This window comes from Pectinophora gossypiella, chromosome 16, assembly GCF_024362695.1.
Source record: "Pectinophora gossypiella chromosome 16, ilPecGoss1.1, whole genome shotgun sequence".
Lineage (NCBI taxonomy): Eukaryota > Metazoa > Arthropoda > Insecta > Lepidoptera > Gelechiidae > Pectinophora > Pectinophora gossypiella.
Genome location: NC_065419.1, coordinates 2326973 through 2345955, shown reverse-complemented (window position 1 = coordinate 2345955; position 18983 = coordinate 2326973). Strand labels below are relative to the sequence as shown.

At 40.0% G+C, this 18983-nt stretch overlaps 1 protein-coding gene across 4 annotated transcripts in view; it reads right to left on the bottom strand.

Annotated features, from left to right (window-relative positions):
- Positions 1–18983, bottom strand: part of LOC126373958 (insulin receptor substrate 1) — a 51041-nt gene that overhangs the window by 12518 nt on the left and 19540 nt on the right. Inside the window, exons 4-13 of one of the 4 annotated variants that reach the window (XM_050020357.1) lie at positions 17190–17335; positions 11932–12036; positions 4703–4801; positions 4021–4126; positions 3752–3946; positions 3089–3329; positions 2495–2669; positions 1869–2173; positions 1140–1281; positions 215–450 (exon numbers count right to left, since the gene is read on the bottom strand). In XM_050020357.1, the coding sequence (XP_049876314.1) occupies positions 215–450; positions 1140–1281; positions 1869–2173; positions 2495–2669; positions 3089–3329; positions 3752–3946; positions 4021–4126; positions 4703–4801; positions 11932–12036; positions 17190–17335 (1750 nt within the window). Of the gene's footprint in view, positions 1–214; positions 451–1139; positions 1282–1868; positions 2174–2494; positions 2670–3088; positions 3330–3751; positions 3947–4020; positions 4127–4702; positions 4802–6230; positions 6549–11931; positions 12037–17189; positions 17336–18983 lie in introns of all 4 variants that reach the window. The other 3 variants (XM_050020356.1, XM_050020358.1, XM_050020359.1) reach the window with 3 other exon arrangements.

Here is an 18983-nt window from a genome sequence, read left to right as displayed (position 1 = left end):
GTGGCTCTTAAATTAGTGATGAGGCTAGATTACATTAGGCTAAACTAGTAAAATGAGGAACTTGTCAGGCAGGCGAATCCTGTGAGAAACGCGATAACTATAGGGAGTTGATAAGTAAAATGAGTTTACGAATCTTCAACCCCGACCCCGATCAAATACCTTATTGTTCACAAGTACACACGGCTTTAGCTGTATAGGTATTGTCAGTGCGTACCTCGCTGAGCGCGAAGTCTATCTTAGTGTAGGTGCGGTGCGCGGGCACGGCGGGGGCCTTCTTGGGCTCCAGGTCCAGCGCTGCGTAGTTCAGCGGCGCCCCCAAGGGGCCCCCGGGGGCGGCGGGGGCCGCGGCGGGCGTGGCCGTGGGGGCGGGGGCGGGGGCGCACACGCTGAACCGCGCCGCCGCTCCGCCCGCGCCCGCCAGCACCACCGTCGCCGTGCTCGCCTCCGGGGCTGTGGCGGGTGGAAACACAACATGTGTGTATTAGAAAGATTTTTGATTGCTTTCTTAGATGAATTGCTTCCATGTGACCATTTTAACCCATCCAGTTCAGTACAGTTATTATTTGTCAATAAGATAACATTTTACAATCTGTCAAAGTACGTAAGCTAGTGTTGACGTTTATGAGTATAGTGATCAGTCGATATTAGGTCGATCGATTATTTTCTATCTAACAGTAAAGAGACCGGTCAGACAAGAGGCTTGCTTAGCGTCTACTAGTATTTCTCGTTTAAAGCGAAGGCGCCAAGTGCGCTGCGACAATTTCGGAGGGTTCTCAAACAGTCGTTTGGACGGTATAGAACAAATCGGGACTTGTGAGATTTCGTAAAAACCGACAGAGGGATTGTGTCCTCTAACATGATGGACTAATGTTATGGGCGATAGGCTGATCCCTTATCACCATAAGGTTCATCATATCCATCTTTGGAATTCGTATCAACAGTGGCTGCAAGTTGTCTTTGATTACTTGTGGCTCTGCCCACCCCATTAGGGATTACGGGCGTGAGTTTATGTATGTATGTATGTATGTGAGATTTTGACCTTTGACACACGCACACTTACTTCGAGACAATATCAATATTTTCACAAAAAATACAGAACAATTTTTTTTAATACAAATGTAGTACAAATGTAAACTAACCTCTCTCGGGGTCTGCCCGTGCCAGCGTTTTATTCGCCAGCGGGTTACAGGACAACTCATCCCCCGCTTCTGGCGTCTTATTGGGGGCTGCTATGGGCTTACTGCCATATACCAGCTTCACATATGACGGAGAAGACGACACCTGGAATAATAAATGATGATAATGCTCACCACCTATCACATGGCGAGGTGTGAGTACTTAGTTCATCTCGTGTTGGATGTAACTCTGACTACCCCAATTGGGATATAGTTGTGAGTTTATGTATGTTATGTTCATAAATCTTGACTTCTAGAGCAAGGTTACACGATCAGTATTTTATCAGTCTGCTCAAACGGGACGGGAAATTGACTCACGGAATGACGGACTGATGGTCCAAATAATTATCCATTAGTCTCACATCAATGGAGTCGAGAATACTCCAAGCTAGAAATTTGGAAATACATGCCACTGAAATTAGGTGTGCAGGCACTTGTAAAAATCATCAATAGTTTAAATCCGACTTTTTTTTTGCTAGCCTATCGTGTCCCACTGCTGAGCAAAGGCCTCCCCTCTCCTCTTACACAGTTCCTTATCCAGGTAGATGTTCTGCTAGTCCACTTTAAAGTCATCCAAATTGTCTTTCCATTTTCTTTTGGGCCTGCCTCTGCTGAGACGTCCATCCGTAGGCACCCACTGCATGGTTGCATCAACAACAAACAACTTAAATGTAAATGTATATTCACTCTTACCTCCGGACTCTTCCTGCCGCCCTCTTCCGAAATCTCTCTAACCGTTGAGAGAGGATGATGTGGAGCTTCATGAGAATCCTCATCAAAGACATCCGTAGCATCCAATTCTGGTGGGGACGCTGGTGAGTCTAAAGAAAGGGGGAATAGGGTTTGCGAGCCTAGCGGCGTTCGGCTTTCTCGTCCGTTCTTCCGTCGCCTGTCGTCCGGCGAGGCGGCGAGTACGGGCGCAGGCGCCGGCGCGGGCCGGGCTGTGGTGATCGGGATGGGACGCGTCGCCGCTCGGCCGTAGTTCATTTCTACGTAGCCTGGAAAGATTTTACTCTGTTAGTACTGTTACGGCCTCTGTGGTCCTGTGTTGGGCGTTGGGCTCACGATCTGCGGGACCCCGGTTTCGAGTCCCTAGTTTGGTTAGAACATTACAGGCTGGTTACCAGGTTGTCCAAAAAGTAAGACAACAGAGGGCACGTTAATCAATTGGTCCCAGCTACTAGTTACTTAATTATGTAGTCGTTAAATGAGCCATGTCAGGAGCTTTTGGCAGCGGTTGATGAAGTCGATCATCGACCTTAAAGCCCTGATGAGAGAAGAATTGACATAGATGTCCTAACTCACACAAATGTACATACCATCAGGAGTCTGCGCCTGAGGCGGCGGCGCTAAGTCGCCTGGCCGCATCTCGACGTAGCCGGCGTTACGCGGCGACATGTCTACGTACTCATCCACCGCCTTAGGACGCGGCGCCGTGATGCCCACACTCGGTGCTGGGAAGCCCGCTTGGGGAGGCGTGCCACATACTACCACCTGAGGTAACGACCTTACGTTAGATACAGCTTCTATTTTAGGGTCCTATCGAACAATAGGCGGTGAAGCGCTTGACCATACCCCGTATGATTTTATACAGACACAACCACAGGCTATCGTTCCATGGCCGCTGTCTTTCAGGGCACAGGTTAATTAGGTGAGCTGTAAGAGCGCTATTACATCTTTCAAACACTCAGCAACAAAATTTAAGCCAAAATTCAGAAAAATCTACCTAATTATTACTGCATTGTGATTCTTATATTATTCTGACAAACAGCATACGACCCTACAAATAACGATCACAGGACGGTCGACTTCTGTTTGAATCCTAAGTCATGATTAAAAGAATAAGAAGTAATATCGCTGTAAAGTTGAAAGGAGTACGAGAAGATAGTATAGTAGGGTTAGTGTAAGGTGACCTTGGCAGGGCAGTTGTTGGAGAAGTCGAGCTCCATGAGGTCGAGCGGCGGCGCCCGTGGCAGCAGCGGCGCGGAGCTGGCCTGCGGCGCGGGGCGCGCGGGGCGGGCGCGCGCGCCCACGCTGTAGGCGCGGTGGCGCGGGGGGTCGGCGCGCGGCGCCGGCCGCGACCCCACGCTGTACGCGCGCAGCGGACGCTCCGTCTCCACGATGTGCGACGTCGCCGGCTCCAGCTGGTACTCACTGGACAACATTTCACCTCAGATAATTCTTTCTTCGATGCCGTACCAAATGCAATGTCACAAATTAAAATCCTTTTTCGAAATTCAAAAACGCCACATCAAAGCAATTCATCTAAAAAGCAATATTGCAATTTCAAATCTGAGCGTACAAAAGTAAATGCGCAATGTCAATAAATGTCAAATAGCAATATTGTGCTCCAATGTGACCTTTTTAACCCGGCCTCTCTATTGACTGTATAAATATAATGACGCTTCCAGAAGAAATTATCCCCAATGTAATCCTGGAAAGCACACAAACAAACAAGACAAATCCTCAAACAAACGCAGTCATTCTACTCCACGCGAAAACCCCAGGAGGCTTCTAAACTTCTCGAAGAAGTTAGGTTGGCTCAAACTGCGCCTCTAACAAAACATAACACCCACCTGAAACGCGGGTCGGTGGAAGGCGTTCCGCTACAGACGGAGCCACTGCTGGCTGACACCAGGCCTCCTGGTTCGTGGCTAGTGTGCGGCGCCATGGGTAAATACCCGTCAGGTATGGGACAGCTCTCCGGCGGGTCGTCAACGCCGATGGAGGACGTCCGCGAGTGCTGGATTGAGCTGCCGCGAAGTGACGTGCTAGGGGAAAAGAAAAATTATTAAATAAATGATTAAATTAATAAGAAAAATAATTTGATGTTGTTTTGATTTACCTCATCAGGTCCCTGATGGCGGGGTCACAGAAGTCAGGCTCCTCTGGTATCCGTGGCGTGCGGTGCCACTCTATCGAGTCTGCCTCGTCCCGTGACGTGTCTAGACCTGTAAATAAGTCTTTAATAAGAGTTTTCAAGAATATTGTCTGACAATTCCAGCCACACTTAATATGATAAACTGTACAGCATACGACTTTTATTCTTCTACCCAGCGGATTATAGATAAACATAACAAGTTGCTGGGCATAGGGTTCCCCTCGATCAATCGGAGTGGCTATGGAGCAACTCTAACACGCTGCTCCGCGGGTTGTTGGAGGTGTGACTTGGAGCTTGGGATTAACAGTTTAAGATGCCTACCAAAGTACAGAACCAAACGTTTACGGACAATCAGGTGATTCAAGCCTGGAATGGCCATACAAAACAATTTTCACGAAGTAATTTCGACAATGTCCTCCAATCAGGAATTGAACCCGCACCTCTAAATTGTAAGCCTAACGCTTAGTGGCTGTAAATAGCGGATTACCATTGTAGAATAAACTATTGCATTGGATCTTTTTCAAGGAATATTGCCACACAAATAGATCAACCTAGAGACAATACATTCCAGAGACGGACTTAAAATGCTGACGACGATAACTGAACTGTATTAAACCACCCATTTTGTAAATTGTAGGAATCTTACTGTCATTGTCGTTGTGCCTCTGCGGCGGCCGCTCGATCTCGAATGAGGAGCAGGCGCGCGACGGCATGCTGTCACATCGGTTGCGCAGCGGGCCCGCGTCTGCAAACAACCACATTGCACAACAACTCGACCGGTAAGCGGCCGGTAGACGATCAATTGCGATTGACAATTTAAGCTTTACAGATTGAAGTAAATAAATTACTATACAGTATACCTGGTCTCTTCAAAAAGGAATTTAAATTAACGCCAGAAAAAGTAATGAGAATTAAGTTGTATTGAGTGATACATATTTTGAATAATAAAAAGGAATTCAAATTAACGTTTCAATGACAATTTATTTTACGCGAAGAAAAATTGAGTCTATATTTTTTAATGGCCTTCTTACGATTGACAAACGAAAATTGAAGTATGTATTGTACCCAGTGAAGAAATTAAAGGCAAATGAATGAAGAGCAAACATGATTAGGATTTTAAAAGTATTTATTATGTTATTTAAATTATGTAACTATTGTCAATTATGATTGATCGTCTACTGGATTCTTTATTTATAAGAAAAGGTGCATGTTCCCAGGTCTCATTTTGTTTACGATGTTAGTCCTTATCTAATTGACGCGACTTGCTTTGCTTACAGAGTGCTTTAATATATACCGATCCTTAAAGATCTATCGTATCCTTAAAGAAATACAATTAGTCTCAGGTATCGTGGTAAGGCGTGGAACCATATCGCATTCACTTATTTGACAAAATGGAAACACAGCCTCATTAAATGTTAAATATGTTAATGCGACAGGGTCCTTAAATAAATATTTTCAGGCGTACACAAACGCGTGTAAATCCCGTCATTTGGACAAGGACTTGTAATCAAAATGAAAGCTAAAACGAACAGTGTAAAGAAACCCAATAGAAAGAAGAGGAATTAATATAATGACATTACGAACTAAAATGATATAACCGGAAACAAGTCTCATGCAACAATCGACGTAAAATAACATAAACATAACGTGCTAAATTGCATGAAACTCGCATGCGAACAGTCTAGGACTTAAATATAAAAATAAACTTACTATAAACGCATCGATACAAAAAGCAGCGATAAAATAAAAGCTAAGGAAATTTACAATAACTCGTTTATTTACACATAAACGTAAACGCACATAGACATAAAACAGCACAAATATATAACAAAGCTAAATGCACAAAAAATGCCGCAAAAACAAAGCAGAACTTAGTCAATAAAACTTAAGTTAGTGAACTTAAATTGTGGAGCTTCTCACTTGCGTTCTGACTGACAACAGCCGTACCAACCGCAAATCAATATAAAAACTTAAATGATTATGTGGTGTTGCCAGATGAGATTCAAATTACGCACTGAAAAATACACTAAATCCTTTCTTGGTTGACAAGCTTACAGCTACTTTTAGAATAGTTACAGTTTTTTAAAGATTTTTCCAACATCTGGCATCCCCAAACGAATTTCGGAATTAGTAGGAGCGCGATGGGTTAGCAAGCGTGAGTGACGTATACATACTCTTGGAATGGGCTGGAGACAGTTTGGACAAGCGAGTCCCCGTGCTCGCGCGGCGCGACCACTGCGACTTCTTCGCAAACACATCCGTTCCATTGACCGCTTTACAGGACGAATGCGTCACTGACTTCTCTAAGATCGCTCGGTCTACTTCGTCCCCGGTCAGAGGCGCTGATCTTGTCCGCTCGTGGACTATCTTCAACGGCTCTTGGAATAGCGGGCATCCAGTGGGCAAGGATATAGTTCGATGATGTTTAATGACTCTGGGCGGGGTGTCCTTATGTTCCTGAGTTAGTGAGTTATTCGGCGGTTGGTTTTCGGCTGTGGAAGATAATGAGAAGCGACACGTAAAACACTGGCACCAAGCGTCACCCGGTGCGGTGTAAGCGATGGTGGCTCGGTTTGTGGGTAGTTAGCATGTTATGTGATGTCACTCGGTCAAAACCACACAATATGAAAGGGAACATAATATGGCTGTATTACAAAAGGCGCAAACCTCACTGAGAGTGGTCAAGGGGGTTAAGAAAGCCACATCGAAGCAATTCACCTAAAAAGCAATATTGCTATTTGACATTTGTTTGCATTGCGCACTTTTGTATGCGCAAATGTCAAATTGCAATATTGCTTTTTTAGATGAATTTGCTTCCGGCCTGTGGCTTTTTAAGCCCCAGTGTGGTCACAAACTCTTCTTAAATAGATCTAAATCCAGCGAACGGTTGCGGTTGGGATTAAATAATTTCAATTATCTGGTCCAACAGTTGCCCAGAACCATGAATAGCAACGAATTCCCGAAGCCAAAAATTCCAAAAGCCAATTCAAAGAGTCGTAGAGCGTTGTATGTTATCTTCTATTGACCAAGTAACAATGTCAAGTTAATGTCAATGGAGGATTTAGTTGGACGTGTGATCAGTCACCATCGCTTATTTACATGAGTTACAGAAGATTTTGGGCAAAGATATGGCAAAATCAGTTCAATCAAATCAGTATTTCATAGAACACATTTGAAACTTGCAGATTTTTCTTCGAACATTATTAACACAAAATAGATGCGCTTGAAAAGCGCTTCAGGATAAAGGCAATGTAGGCATAATTATCCACGGATGTGTAACTTATGTATGAAGCAATATTTTCGCCCAAAAGTATGGTTGTATGAGTGATGTGTGAGCAGTAACATTGCAATGCGTCAATGCAGCCCAACCGACACCATCAAAATGCACTCTCATTCAAAATCTTACAGATCATATTACGACTAACAAAAAACAGTTTATCCCGATTACAAACAGTGAAGATATTACAATATATTTTTTTTACACACGGCTGCGTTAGACAGAGAGCGCTATCACTCTTTCTCGTTCACTGTCGTACGTAACGCGCGTTGTTGATACAAATTGTAGTATTTTCATGGACTGTAGCGGACAATGAGTTACTTGTATTACAAAAAAGTATACTAAAGCGTTTTCGTACTACTCCGGTTCTTTTCCGATCCGAGTCTATCAGATGACGGATTCGAAGTAGCTATGGAACTTTGTAATTTGTAGCTTGCGCACCGGTGAACGGAATAAACATGGAAGCGTTTATTGACTGCTGTGGTATAAATATAATTCGGGGCGCGCCTTTTCTCAGTTACCGATATGTCAAATTATTTAGGAAATAGCGTAAGTGACAGATAAATAGCAACATAAAATCAAAAATATTGACTTGTTTTTTTAAATTTTAGTGTACGATTATTATGCTACTGTGAGTGTTTTGTTTTGTGTGAGTTTTGGCGTCAATAATCAACATCTTCCATGTTTATTTACGTTCATCTATAAGTAATTTTCTATTCTCCGTCATTCTCTGGCTTGGATCGGATAAGACTCTGACGTAGGGAGAAAATGCCCTAAGAGCATAAAATTTACCTAAATTGGTTTGTTTTGCTTCTATGGAAAGGCAATTCATACGATTTTTAAACAGAGAATAATATAATACAAAAACTAAAATCAAGCTGCCGAAGGTTGATACTGCTATGGTGATAAAATAATTATAGATTTGTGAGATGTAATAAAAAGTTTGTCTTTGCGCGCTGTACCGCACTTCGGGTGGCCACTGACGTACAGGGGTAGGGAAAGCGAAAGATAGTTAAAATAATGCGAACGACAGAAAGAGACAGACATAGATCACATGTTTCCTTGAAAGAGACTTTAAATAAAACGAACGAAAGACAGAAAGGTAAGCACACAGAGCGTCGTTATAGAGCAAGCGTATAGTAAAATTATTGATGAAATAAGAGTAAGGGATCTAAAAAGGCCACATTGAAGCCATTTGTTATTATTAATAGCCCTCAATGTCCCACTGCAGGGCAAAGGCCTCTCTTCCCTTGTTCCACTCCTCCCTGTCCCCAGCTTGCTCGCGCCACCGTTTCGAGAAGCGGTCTAACTCGTCGCGCCATCTTTTCCGTGGCCTTCCCCGACGTCTAACAGCACTTGCAGGAACCCACTCTGTAGCTTTTTTGGCCCAGAGGTCATCGGGCATTCGGGCAACATATCCAGCCCAGTCCCATTTTAAGCAGGCAGCCTTTCTCGCTACGTCTGCTATTTTTGTTTTGGAACGCAGCGTGGTGTTTCGGATCCGATCGATCAATTTAACACCAAGGATGCTGCGTTCCGTACCTACTATCATTGTTGTAGAAGAGGTTTGTTAAAATGTCAAATTACAAAATTGTTTTTTTTTTTTATGAATATTTCAATGTGACCTTTTTAGACCCCCAGACATAACACCCTTTATCAGCTTGATCATAGTTTTAGTCATTTTAACAATTTAAAACATAAATAATCAATGTTTTAAGAGCCCAGTAAGGACATTCTAACACAATCCCATTTTTACTAAAGTTTAAGTTGTTACAAGTTTTATAACAAAAGTGTAGAAAAGCGTTAACACAAAAAAACATGCTAAAGTTTAAAGGCGTTTACGTTGAAGTAGGTCTGCACTTGTCGGTTTCTACTTTCAGGAAATTCTTTAACAAGTACTTAATTATATAAACAAAACGTTTGTATAAAATATTTTAAACTCAAATAACCAACAAATCACAGAGCTTATCCATCACAAAAAAAGCAATCAAAAAATATAAGAAAAGAGAATAAGGTACAAATCATTGCAATTATTAAGCAGTCACTGTTAACTTGTCACTTATTGTTTGTTCATTGTTAAGTCACGTGTTAAAAATGAGAAGTAAGCAGTTAGTTTCAGTTACAAATAAGTACCTCAGCTTAACGGAAAACATACTAAGCTTTTATAAAATGCAAATCTATACAAATATACACGCTACCCACGTGGAGTCAAAACTGCGCGGAGACATTTTTGAGGTAATAAAGTCTCTCCAACCGTTGCTTTTATGCGCATGGGTTAGAATACAGAAGCAAACGTATATATAGCCCTATTTGATCATAAATATTGCTAATTTAGTCGCCATGGATAAACATTGATGCGTAATGCGCTATGCACACCAAAACCGCCGACTTGACACGGCGGCCTATAACCTCCTAAGGCCGAGTTTTCCAGACACAAATAGTTAAACAATGCGGTTTGGATTTTAAAAAAACATTCGGTGTTATGACCAGTGATGTGCTGTTTATAGGAATGTTCCCACTTCGGGTACGACCCCGGCAGTAAAAAGGTAGATAAGACTAATGTACTCCGGTACAGGAAAAAACAATTTTATAAAGAAAACCAGCCAGTGTACATATATACATAAACTTACGCCTATTTCCCATCGACTATAGAATTCCATTTGCTTCGATCCTGATACACTCCTCTTGCTTCCTCCACATTCATCAATCGTTTCATACACGCACCGGTTCAGAGTAGATCTTACTGAATCTTTTCTAAGGACATCTCCAATTTGGTCAATGTACGTCCTTCTAGGTCTTCCTCTACCAACCCTACCACCAACCTTCGCTTTATGTACTGCTTTCGTAATCCTGTTATCCTTCATATGCTCTGTGTCCAAACCAACTTAACATTCCCTCTCATTCGTCACTATATCGTCTATTACACCACATCTCTCTCTTATCACACTGTATCTCACTCTATCACTCAATTTAACACCGCAAATGCTACGAAAGGACCTCATTTCTGCGGCATTAATCGTACTTTCATGCTTCTTCTATTATTTTCTTTTATTTTCATGTTTCCAGCTAGTGTCCAAGAGGTTTTGTAAAGGGGACATTTCCGGGAACGGCACTTCACTGCTTATGACTATACGAAAAGAATCGTGCCGGTAACGAGGGCCCGCCGACATTTACCTAACTACTTGCTCCGTTGCCAGGATATACTTTAGTGGAAAACTAACTTGCAATGAGTAAATCCGCCAACATGGCCGCCGATACAAGCCGGGTCGGGTTTGGCGTGCTTTGCGCTTTAGATATCGCAGTATAAACGTAGATGTCTTATTTACTAAGCCTCCTTGCTTTCCAATATGCACATATCCAAGCAGGTTAGTGGTTTCAGAGCGACGCCTTGGCGGCTGGACAGTAAGGCCATCTTATTTTTAAAACAAAATCATATACCCAATATCTGCGCCAATAATTTTCCAATTTTTTAAGACTTGACATCTCACGTTGATTCTTGACTATGTCCTGACGACGATTTAGGCATTCGTATAGAAATCTCCGTTGAGCCAATAGCGTCAGTATATAGTCGTTATCAGAGATGTCACCAAGTAATTGTCCAAGAAATCGTACAGTCATGAGCAATATAATGTATCCACTTTAGGACTCTGTCGCACTAACATATTTGACATTTAGTGAGACTTACAGTTCAATTTGTTAAAAAAAGTAAATGTGACATGGTACCAAAGTGTATACATATTAATGCTCGTGACCGTACGTCCTGTCTTAAATCTTTTGGCCACTTTAAGGCTACTTCTGTTGGGTATATTATTTTGTTCCAAAAATAAAAAAAGATTTTACGTAATGAATTCCTAGAAAAAGTTTAGAATGATGGGCACATTGGTCATTGCAAGTGTCCATAAATCTATCCCTTTATTTGCGAACACACAGTTCAATACCAAGTCTAACCGTATCATTCTGAAACCAGCCTTGATGCAACAACTCAAGCTCGCGTTTTGAACGCCTTACCTAGCCAATTGTATTTTATATACAAGTTTTAGTATTGGCAGTGATGGAATATTTATACAATGAGTTCCAGTGTTTAGTTATAGCTGACTGATATACTGGCTTGATGCTTGGGAATAGAGTTCAAAGTTCGATTCAAATGTAAGGTTTATTTTGCAATATATTTGAAGGGTGATACATCTATTTTACAATCATCCGTCCGATAGATGGTGTGTACAGGAATTAGCACCATTGACTTCTTCGTTTTATAATAAGGCGGATTATGTTCAAAATGCTCAAATTTCACGGTTCTTTATACCCATTCTGCAAAAGTCCTCAAGCACGAAATAATTTTGGAAACTTAATTAATCAGTATTGGTATGTTTTATAAATGTTTGTGTGCAATAAAGTATATCTGATTTGTTTTGAAAAGTGATAAGGCCATTTGTCATGTATTTAGTTAAGTCTCTATTGTAAATAGGTTCTATTATATTAGTGCAATAAAGTATATTTGTATTGTATAAGGGAGTCTTATAACAGATCTATTTATTATCCCACCAGCCAGCCAGTAATCAGTCAGCTACCCCAAGCAGACAACAGATCTAGTGTCGTACCGTGTTTGGTGGCGAGCGGCGCGAGAGCCGCGGCCGAGTCGTCCACCGAGTGCGTAGCTGCGCACACGCATTGCCTAATACACGAGCCCACGCACAGGCCCTTGTCTGTAACGGCGCAATGGCCTCTCAGTTTCATACCATTACATACATAAGCTTACGAGTCTAGGCAGGCCTAAGTTTTTTTTTTCGGCCTAAAGCCAGGATTTGTCACTACGCAGCCTAACCTGTTAATAGGGCTGCCATTCCAGCCCTCATATTCCGCTGGAGGTGGTAAATGAGCCAATAGAACTGAGACTACGATTAAGTAATTTACTGCAGTTTCTATCACTGTCAAAATCCGTACGATTTTGTTTCGGGACTGCATATCGGTATAATATATCTGTTTAGTATAATTAAATATGGGAATAGAAATTTTAAAGCGTACGAATTTGTGTACTGTTATTTCCCCTTTATACAGTTATTAAAAAATGTGTAGAAACCAAGTAAAATTACAGTACATACACTGTTTAATATCTGCACCAAAATTATATGTTTATACCAAAATGTTATAATTTAAATAACTAAAATGTAGACCTTATCTCAAATGCAAAAAAATATACAATTTTAAAGGCAAATAAATGAGACGTAAAAGGTATGACGTCATATTGAAAAAATATACTCATATTAACACCCGGTATACAGTCCCTGATTTTGATTGCTTAAAAATGACAAGCGTTCTCAATGTTTTTAAATTTTAGCCAATCACAAGACAGGGTTTCTATGTGTCAAGATAGAAAGAATACTTCCAGTTTACCGCGTTACCCGTAGAATCGGCTCATTTATCGCGTCACGCGCGATAACCGAGTGCTATACTACGAATACTAATATACATCCTAAGATGGATATAATGAACCGCATCGTGATATCATATCCATTTTATAATGGGTTAAACCCACTGCTGGGTATAAGGCCTATTGAAAGAACCCTGTCGCATTAACATATTTGACATTTAGTGCGACTTACAATTCAATTTGTCAAAAAAAAATAATGTGACAAGGTACTAAAGTGTATACATGGGACTCATGACTGTACATGACTATTATACAACCCTGGGCCTCCTTTAACTACTCAAAAAAAAACATGCAGCTAAATTAAATGCGAAATTAAATGTGCTGTATAAAAAAAATCAGTCACCATTTTGCTCGAATAGTTTGACAAGTTTGTGTAGACTGTTAAAGCTAAAACAAGGCTAGAAACTTTAGTTTTAATCTTTAAATCCCCGGTAGTTCTGTTCGGAGACATCAGTGTCACGGGCTCGAATCCCGCCTAGGGCTCTAAGGGTCGTATTAATAAACTAATCTCAGCTTCGAGACTGCCCTAAAGATTATGTCAATGTGACAGTTCTCATATAAAAACAGAGACTTAAGCATGATCTTGAGGGCAGTCTCGGCTGAGATTCGTTTATTAATACCACTAAAATCACTAAATTCGACTTCATGAGTGTGGATTTTTGTATTATAGATAATTGATATCCCGTGGTTTCCAGATTTCGTGCCCGGCATAATAGGCTCGCACCTTATTTTAGTTACATTAGGTAAAGCGGCCCTCGTTAAGACCAAGATTTTTGAATGGAGTGACCGGTCTGTGACATCACCGACAAAAACAAGAAGACAACTTCGAGCCACTGGATTTATAACTGTCGTCATAACGATAAAATACTTAGATTTCATTTAGCTTCTAAATACAAACTATGTACAACTTTGTCAAACTAGACGAACAAAATCGCGTGATGTTATGCACTACCACTAAACTACATAGTACCAATGTCAGTTCTAATAAAATCTACTATTAATAATTTGTAAACTACTAAAATAACTACACAAGCAAGAAATTCAACCTTGACCACCTTATTACAAAACGAAGACTAAAATGAACTAGGTTTAAAATAATAGTCCGTCTCACGAAAGAAGTCCACGAATTATAATGAAACTAAATGACAAGTAATTAAAACACATAATACCGGGTTTTTACCGCGTCAGGGATATGAGATTCCCGAGCGGATTCTTAACGCGGTAAGAACCCGGTATGTGTTTTAATTATGATAATAACCGCGTAAACCTCAAACTATGTATAAATGACAAGTCATAATAATTATTTACAGAATCTGCGACAGTAGCGCCGCGGCCGCGGGACTTCATGGTACTGAGCCACGTTCCTATTGGTTTACCAATCACCATGCCAGTTTTTTAGGGAAACATAGGGCAGCACTCTTGCTTCCAATACACACCCCCTAAGTTTATTTTAAGTTATACCTGTCATTTTCTTATCCGCCAAAAAGGAAAGAGACGGATAATCGACAAGCATACAATTTATGGAACACACGTCAATTTCATGCAGAAATTTAAAACCCCTCCCAAAATTTTATATAGCCCAATAACCCGACAGAATTACGTTGACAGCACACGTCAAAGAGGCTGCATATCAGTGAGATACTTGTTTTATTCGCCCGGGCTTCATTCATTCACTTATTCATTTTAAAATTAACAGTTGTCAATCCGTCGATTTCCTTTTCGGCGGATAAGAAAATGACAGGTATAACTTAAAATAAAATTAAGAGGTGTCTCCAGGAATCGGGGCCACTGACTATATTTTAAACTTAATTTATCTTACAGTTCAATAGAGTTTGAGAAAATTGCTTTCCATACTTTCGGTAGGTAGAAATCTTCACAAAATACCGTAATACAGGGTGTTAGTAACATCGTAACGAAAACTTTGAGGGATGATTCAGACCACGACTCTGAGTTGATATCAAGTGGAATTTTCCGTCGCAAAAGTATGTAAGTAACTGAAAATAATTAAAAATAAAACAATAAAATTTTCATGATTTTTTTTAATATTCCGATAGGAAATTCCACTTGATATCAACTCAGAATCATGGTCTGAATCATCCCCTTCGGTATTCGTTACGGTGTCACTAACACCCTGTATACAAATAGTTACTACTTAGATATGAGAAGTCTCTGTTATCTTGGATATATCTACTTGCTTTTTTTGACGTGACTTATTGTAGATTTGTAGATGCAAATGTCATTAACCTCTTGTGGCTGATATTTCCAGACACAATAGTTAAATACCGGACTTTGGGGTTTGGTCCTATTAAAAAGGACATTCGGTTTTACGACATTCACTACTTGGCCGGCTCTACTAGCAAATTTCTCAAGTTCTTTTGAAGCATACATATCGTCGCTCACGCATCTGAAATTTTTGGCTAATCTGATTTGCACCTTTTGCAATAGGACAGTTTCAAACTAGTCAAATCAGTTACTTTTTATTAAACATCAAAACACGAACTTACTATGGAATTTGTAAGAAAAAGCAAACTGTGACGTCATAGAAAAACGAGACAAAGTGACGCACTTATATTATTATTACATTTTTCTTTATTAAAATTCATAAATAAGTTAAAAAAAATAAAATAATAAAATAAAAATAATGTTTATTTCTCTCACTAGCTTAGAACTTGAGTACAATATCCAAAGAATACGAATACTAGTTAAATAGAAGAAAGAAGTTTTTTGTCCGTTTTAGATTTATCTCTATTTAGTAATCCGAATTAGATAATTTATCTTTGACCTAGGAAACTACCCAATTGTCAAAAAGACATAAATTGTTCTAGCAAAAAAATGCAGATACGTGAGTTTGCAAAGTGAGCCACGATATTGCGTTAGTCACAAGTATAGTCAAATGTTCTACAACTATACTATAGTTGAAGTCAAACTGGAATGTACAGGCGTAATTCACTACTTACTATGAAAAGGCTATTTCTACATCATTAGCACAGTCAAAACGTTTTAGTCACTGTTCTAAAGTCTCATACTACAAATTTTAACAAATTAAAAAAAAAAAGTACAGCAAAACAAATGATAAAATGAAAATAAAACTTTGGATTTCCTAAATATTGATTTCGCAATCGCAATGATTTCTGTACTTTCGAGAAAAACCACTGCATCTATAGGAAATTTTATTATGAAATAAACATAAACACCGAGCGAAAAAATACCCTAACTCCTTGGTATAAGAGACAATGTCAACATTCGCATCCTAAGCCTCCGCCATTCCATGAACCGTCGCAGACCCTAAGGCCCGGTATCCATCAAAGAATCGTAATTTTGTTAATTGTAAATAAGCAATAAGATTTCATTACTGCTGTTGCGTGACCAATGGGTATATTTATAGAAAACCAGGTACGTTCAATCCTATGGCAAGCCGCCACTGCTAGCTCTTTGAGGATCGTAAGTGTTACCACTGTGTTACCGTTAAATTTGTATCTCCAACATTCCAAGGACGTAAAGTTTATTATTGAAAATCAAATGAATTACTGACTAATGTATTTAATTACAATTACTTGTCAGATAATATGTGAATAAATTTTATATATTATATGAAAATCATTCAAACTGTAAGTGAATCTTTTACTAACATTGGTCGTGGGTAATTTATTTTTTACAAAATGGCAACGCAGGGTGGTGTGACGTCAGCTGGGCTAACCTTGAAATGTTAGCTGTCACTTTTGAACGTACCTGGTCTTCTTATTCCATGTATTTATCCACATCCGTTTATACCCAAGGGTGTTTCCAGTTCGTCCTATAGGTCGACTGATCAATCGGCTCAATATGATTTCTGTTAACCTTTTATCCGACAGGTCGAACGATTAGGGGAATGAGAAACCCCCGCTTTGGTGGATACTGGGCACAAGGGCGCCGCAACTTTGGACGCGTATTATATTTTTTTGATAAATAGCAGGCCATAATTAAAGCACATAGTAACGGGTTCTTACCGCGTTTAAATGGAGATATGAGACTCACAGTCTGTCAGTCTGTCTCTTTTTGACAGTGTCGAAATATCGGGAGTCTCATATCTCCATTTAAACGCGGTAAGAACCCGTTACTATGTGCTTTAATTATGATAATAACCGCGTAAACTTAAAACAATGTATAGCAGGCCATACTTATGTTTTTAGCTTTCCAGTGATAAGGAGGGATCTCCTAGCGAGATAGTCGATATTTGACTTCTTGACCTGTAGGTTATAGGGTGGCGACGGTTCGTGCGTCGTAAAGTTTGCGGACGAGTGGAATGGAACATTGAAGTATGAATTGTATGGCGGGGGTGACGCGTTCTCTTGACCCTTCCAACCTCTTTCCTCTATTCCGTGGTCCTATACGCGTCCAAAGTTCGTCCTTGTAAACCCGTCGTAACGAGCAAGCAGGCAGCCACCTTACCGTTAGCGAGTCCGGCGCGGCCGCGCGCGTCGGAGTAAGTCTGGCGCCGCGCGGGGGGCGCTGCGCTGCTCTCCGAGTCGGATCGCTTCGGGATCACGATGTGGTCTCGCTCATTCTCCGTCTCTTTCGCGCAGTTCCGCATCGCGCTGGAAAGAGATAGATATAGGTACTTTCATTTCATCAGTTCAGGATTCAGAAATCAGAATAATTTATTCAACGTAATTATCAACCTCACAACCCACACGATAGAAGAGAAGAACGTAATTATCATTGATATCATGGGGCCTATGGCGGCTCAGTAATAACCCTGGCACCAGGGTTGATGGGGTTGGGGTGATCCGCCTCACAACCCACACGATAGAAGAAGATCATGGATAAACTTGTTGAAGGACAATGTAACATTTTTGACTTTACGTCATTTCGCAAGGTGTCATGGCTGAGGAGAAGAAATGACAAGAAACTGCAACAGCAACACATCTTTTAAATCAATGAGGGTACATTACCAGTTATTTAATAACTAGAGGAACACATTCAATACCAGACATTTTTATCATTTAGGTAATCATTTATCTTATAATAAGCTTTTTTACATAAAGTAAGCTTCACATGAGCTTTAAATTTAATTTCTGACAAATTTAAAATATTATCTGGTATTTTATTGTAAAAACGTATACATAACCCCAAAAAAGATAAATTTAATTAACTTAATCTAGAATTTATTTCATGGATCCACTTTCAAGAGAAAACTGTCAAAATCAGGAATGCTTGAAATCACGACAAATTACAATGCAGATCCCTTTATATTGATCTCAATCACAATTCACTAAAAGAATCCGTTTTACACATACTTAGGATCACGCCTATTTCCCATTAGGTTAGGTAGAGACAACGGAATTCTACTTACTACGATCCTGACACACACTTTCACTACATGCGTGCACGCCGGTTTAACTTAACAGCTATACTTGACTTCTGTGGTATCTACCTACCCCAACCAATGGCTTAGGCTTACATATGTGCTTATATACACCTAAATTATATTTAAGTAATTTGGCAATATTTAATCTATATACGAATATTGGTGCTAATTCCCGCAGACGCCATATAATTTTATTTTAAGTTATACCTGTCATTTTCTCATCCATTGAAAAAGAAAGGGACGGGTAATCGACAGGCATAAAATTTATGGAACACACGTCAATTTTAAGCTGAAATCTAAAACAACCGTCTAAAAATTATACATCGGCCAATGACCCGACAAAATTAAGTAGACAGCACGTCAAACGTATTGTATTGTAAAATACGGATTTCTGCAAAAATAGAAATATACATTATTGCACCAAAATAAAAATAAATAATTACAAAAGACTTTTAACTAGGTACATGGCAAATGGCGGCCTTATCGCTTAAAGCTATTTCTTCCAGACAACCATAAGACGAGGGAAAAAATAAATTAATTAAAAGATTGCGGGTACAAACTACAAGTACAACTTACCAATAAATACATAACAAACATACATACAAAAAATATATACCTAATTGAAATAATTAAATAGCACACACAAAATAAAAATATGTAAATAACAAAGGATGTAAAAAGGATAATTAGTTATTATATTGTTTGTTGGTCGCAAACAATGTTACTGTGATTACTGATTAGTCATTACAATAACATTCAATAACAACGGGTAGTCGGATTGGCGAGGAAACAATACGTGAAACATTTGCCGCAAATGGCATTAACTACTTGCCCGGACAAATGGGGACCGCTGAAGGCTCTCACCCGGTACAACG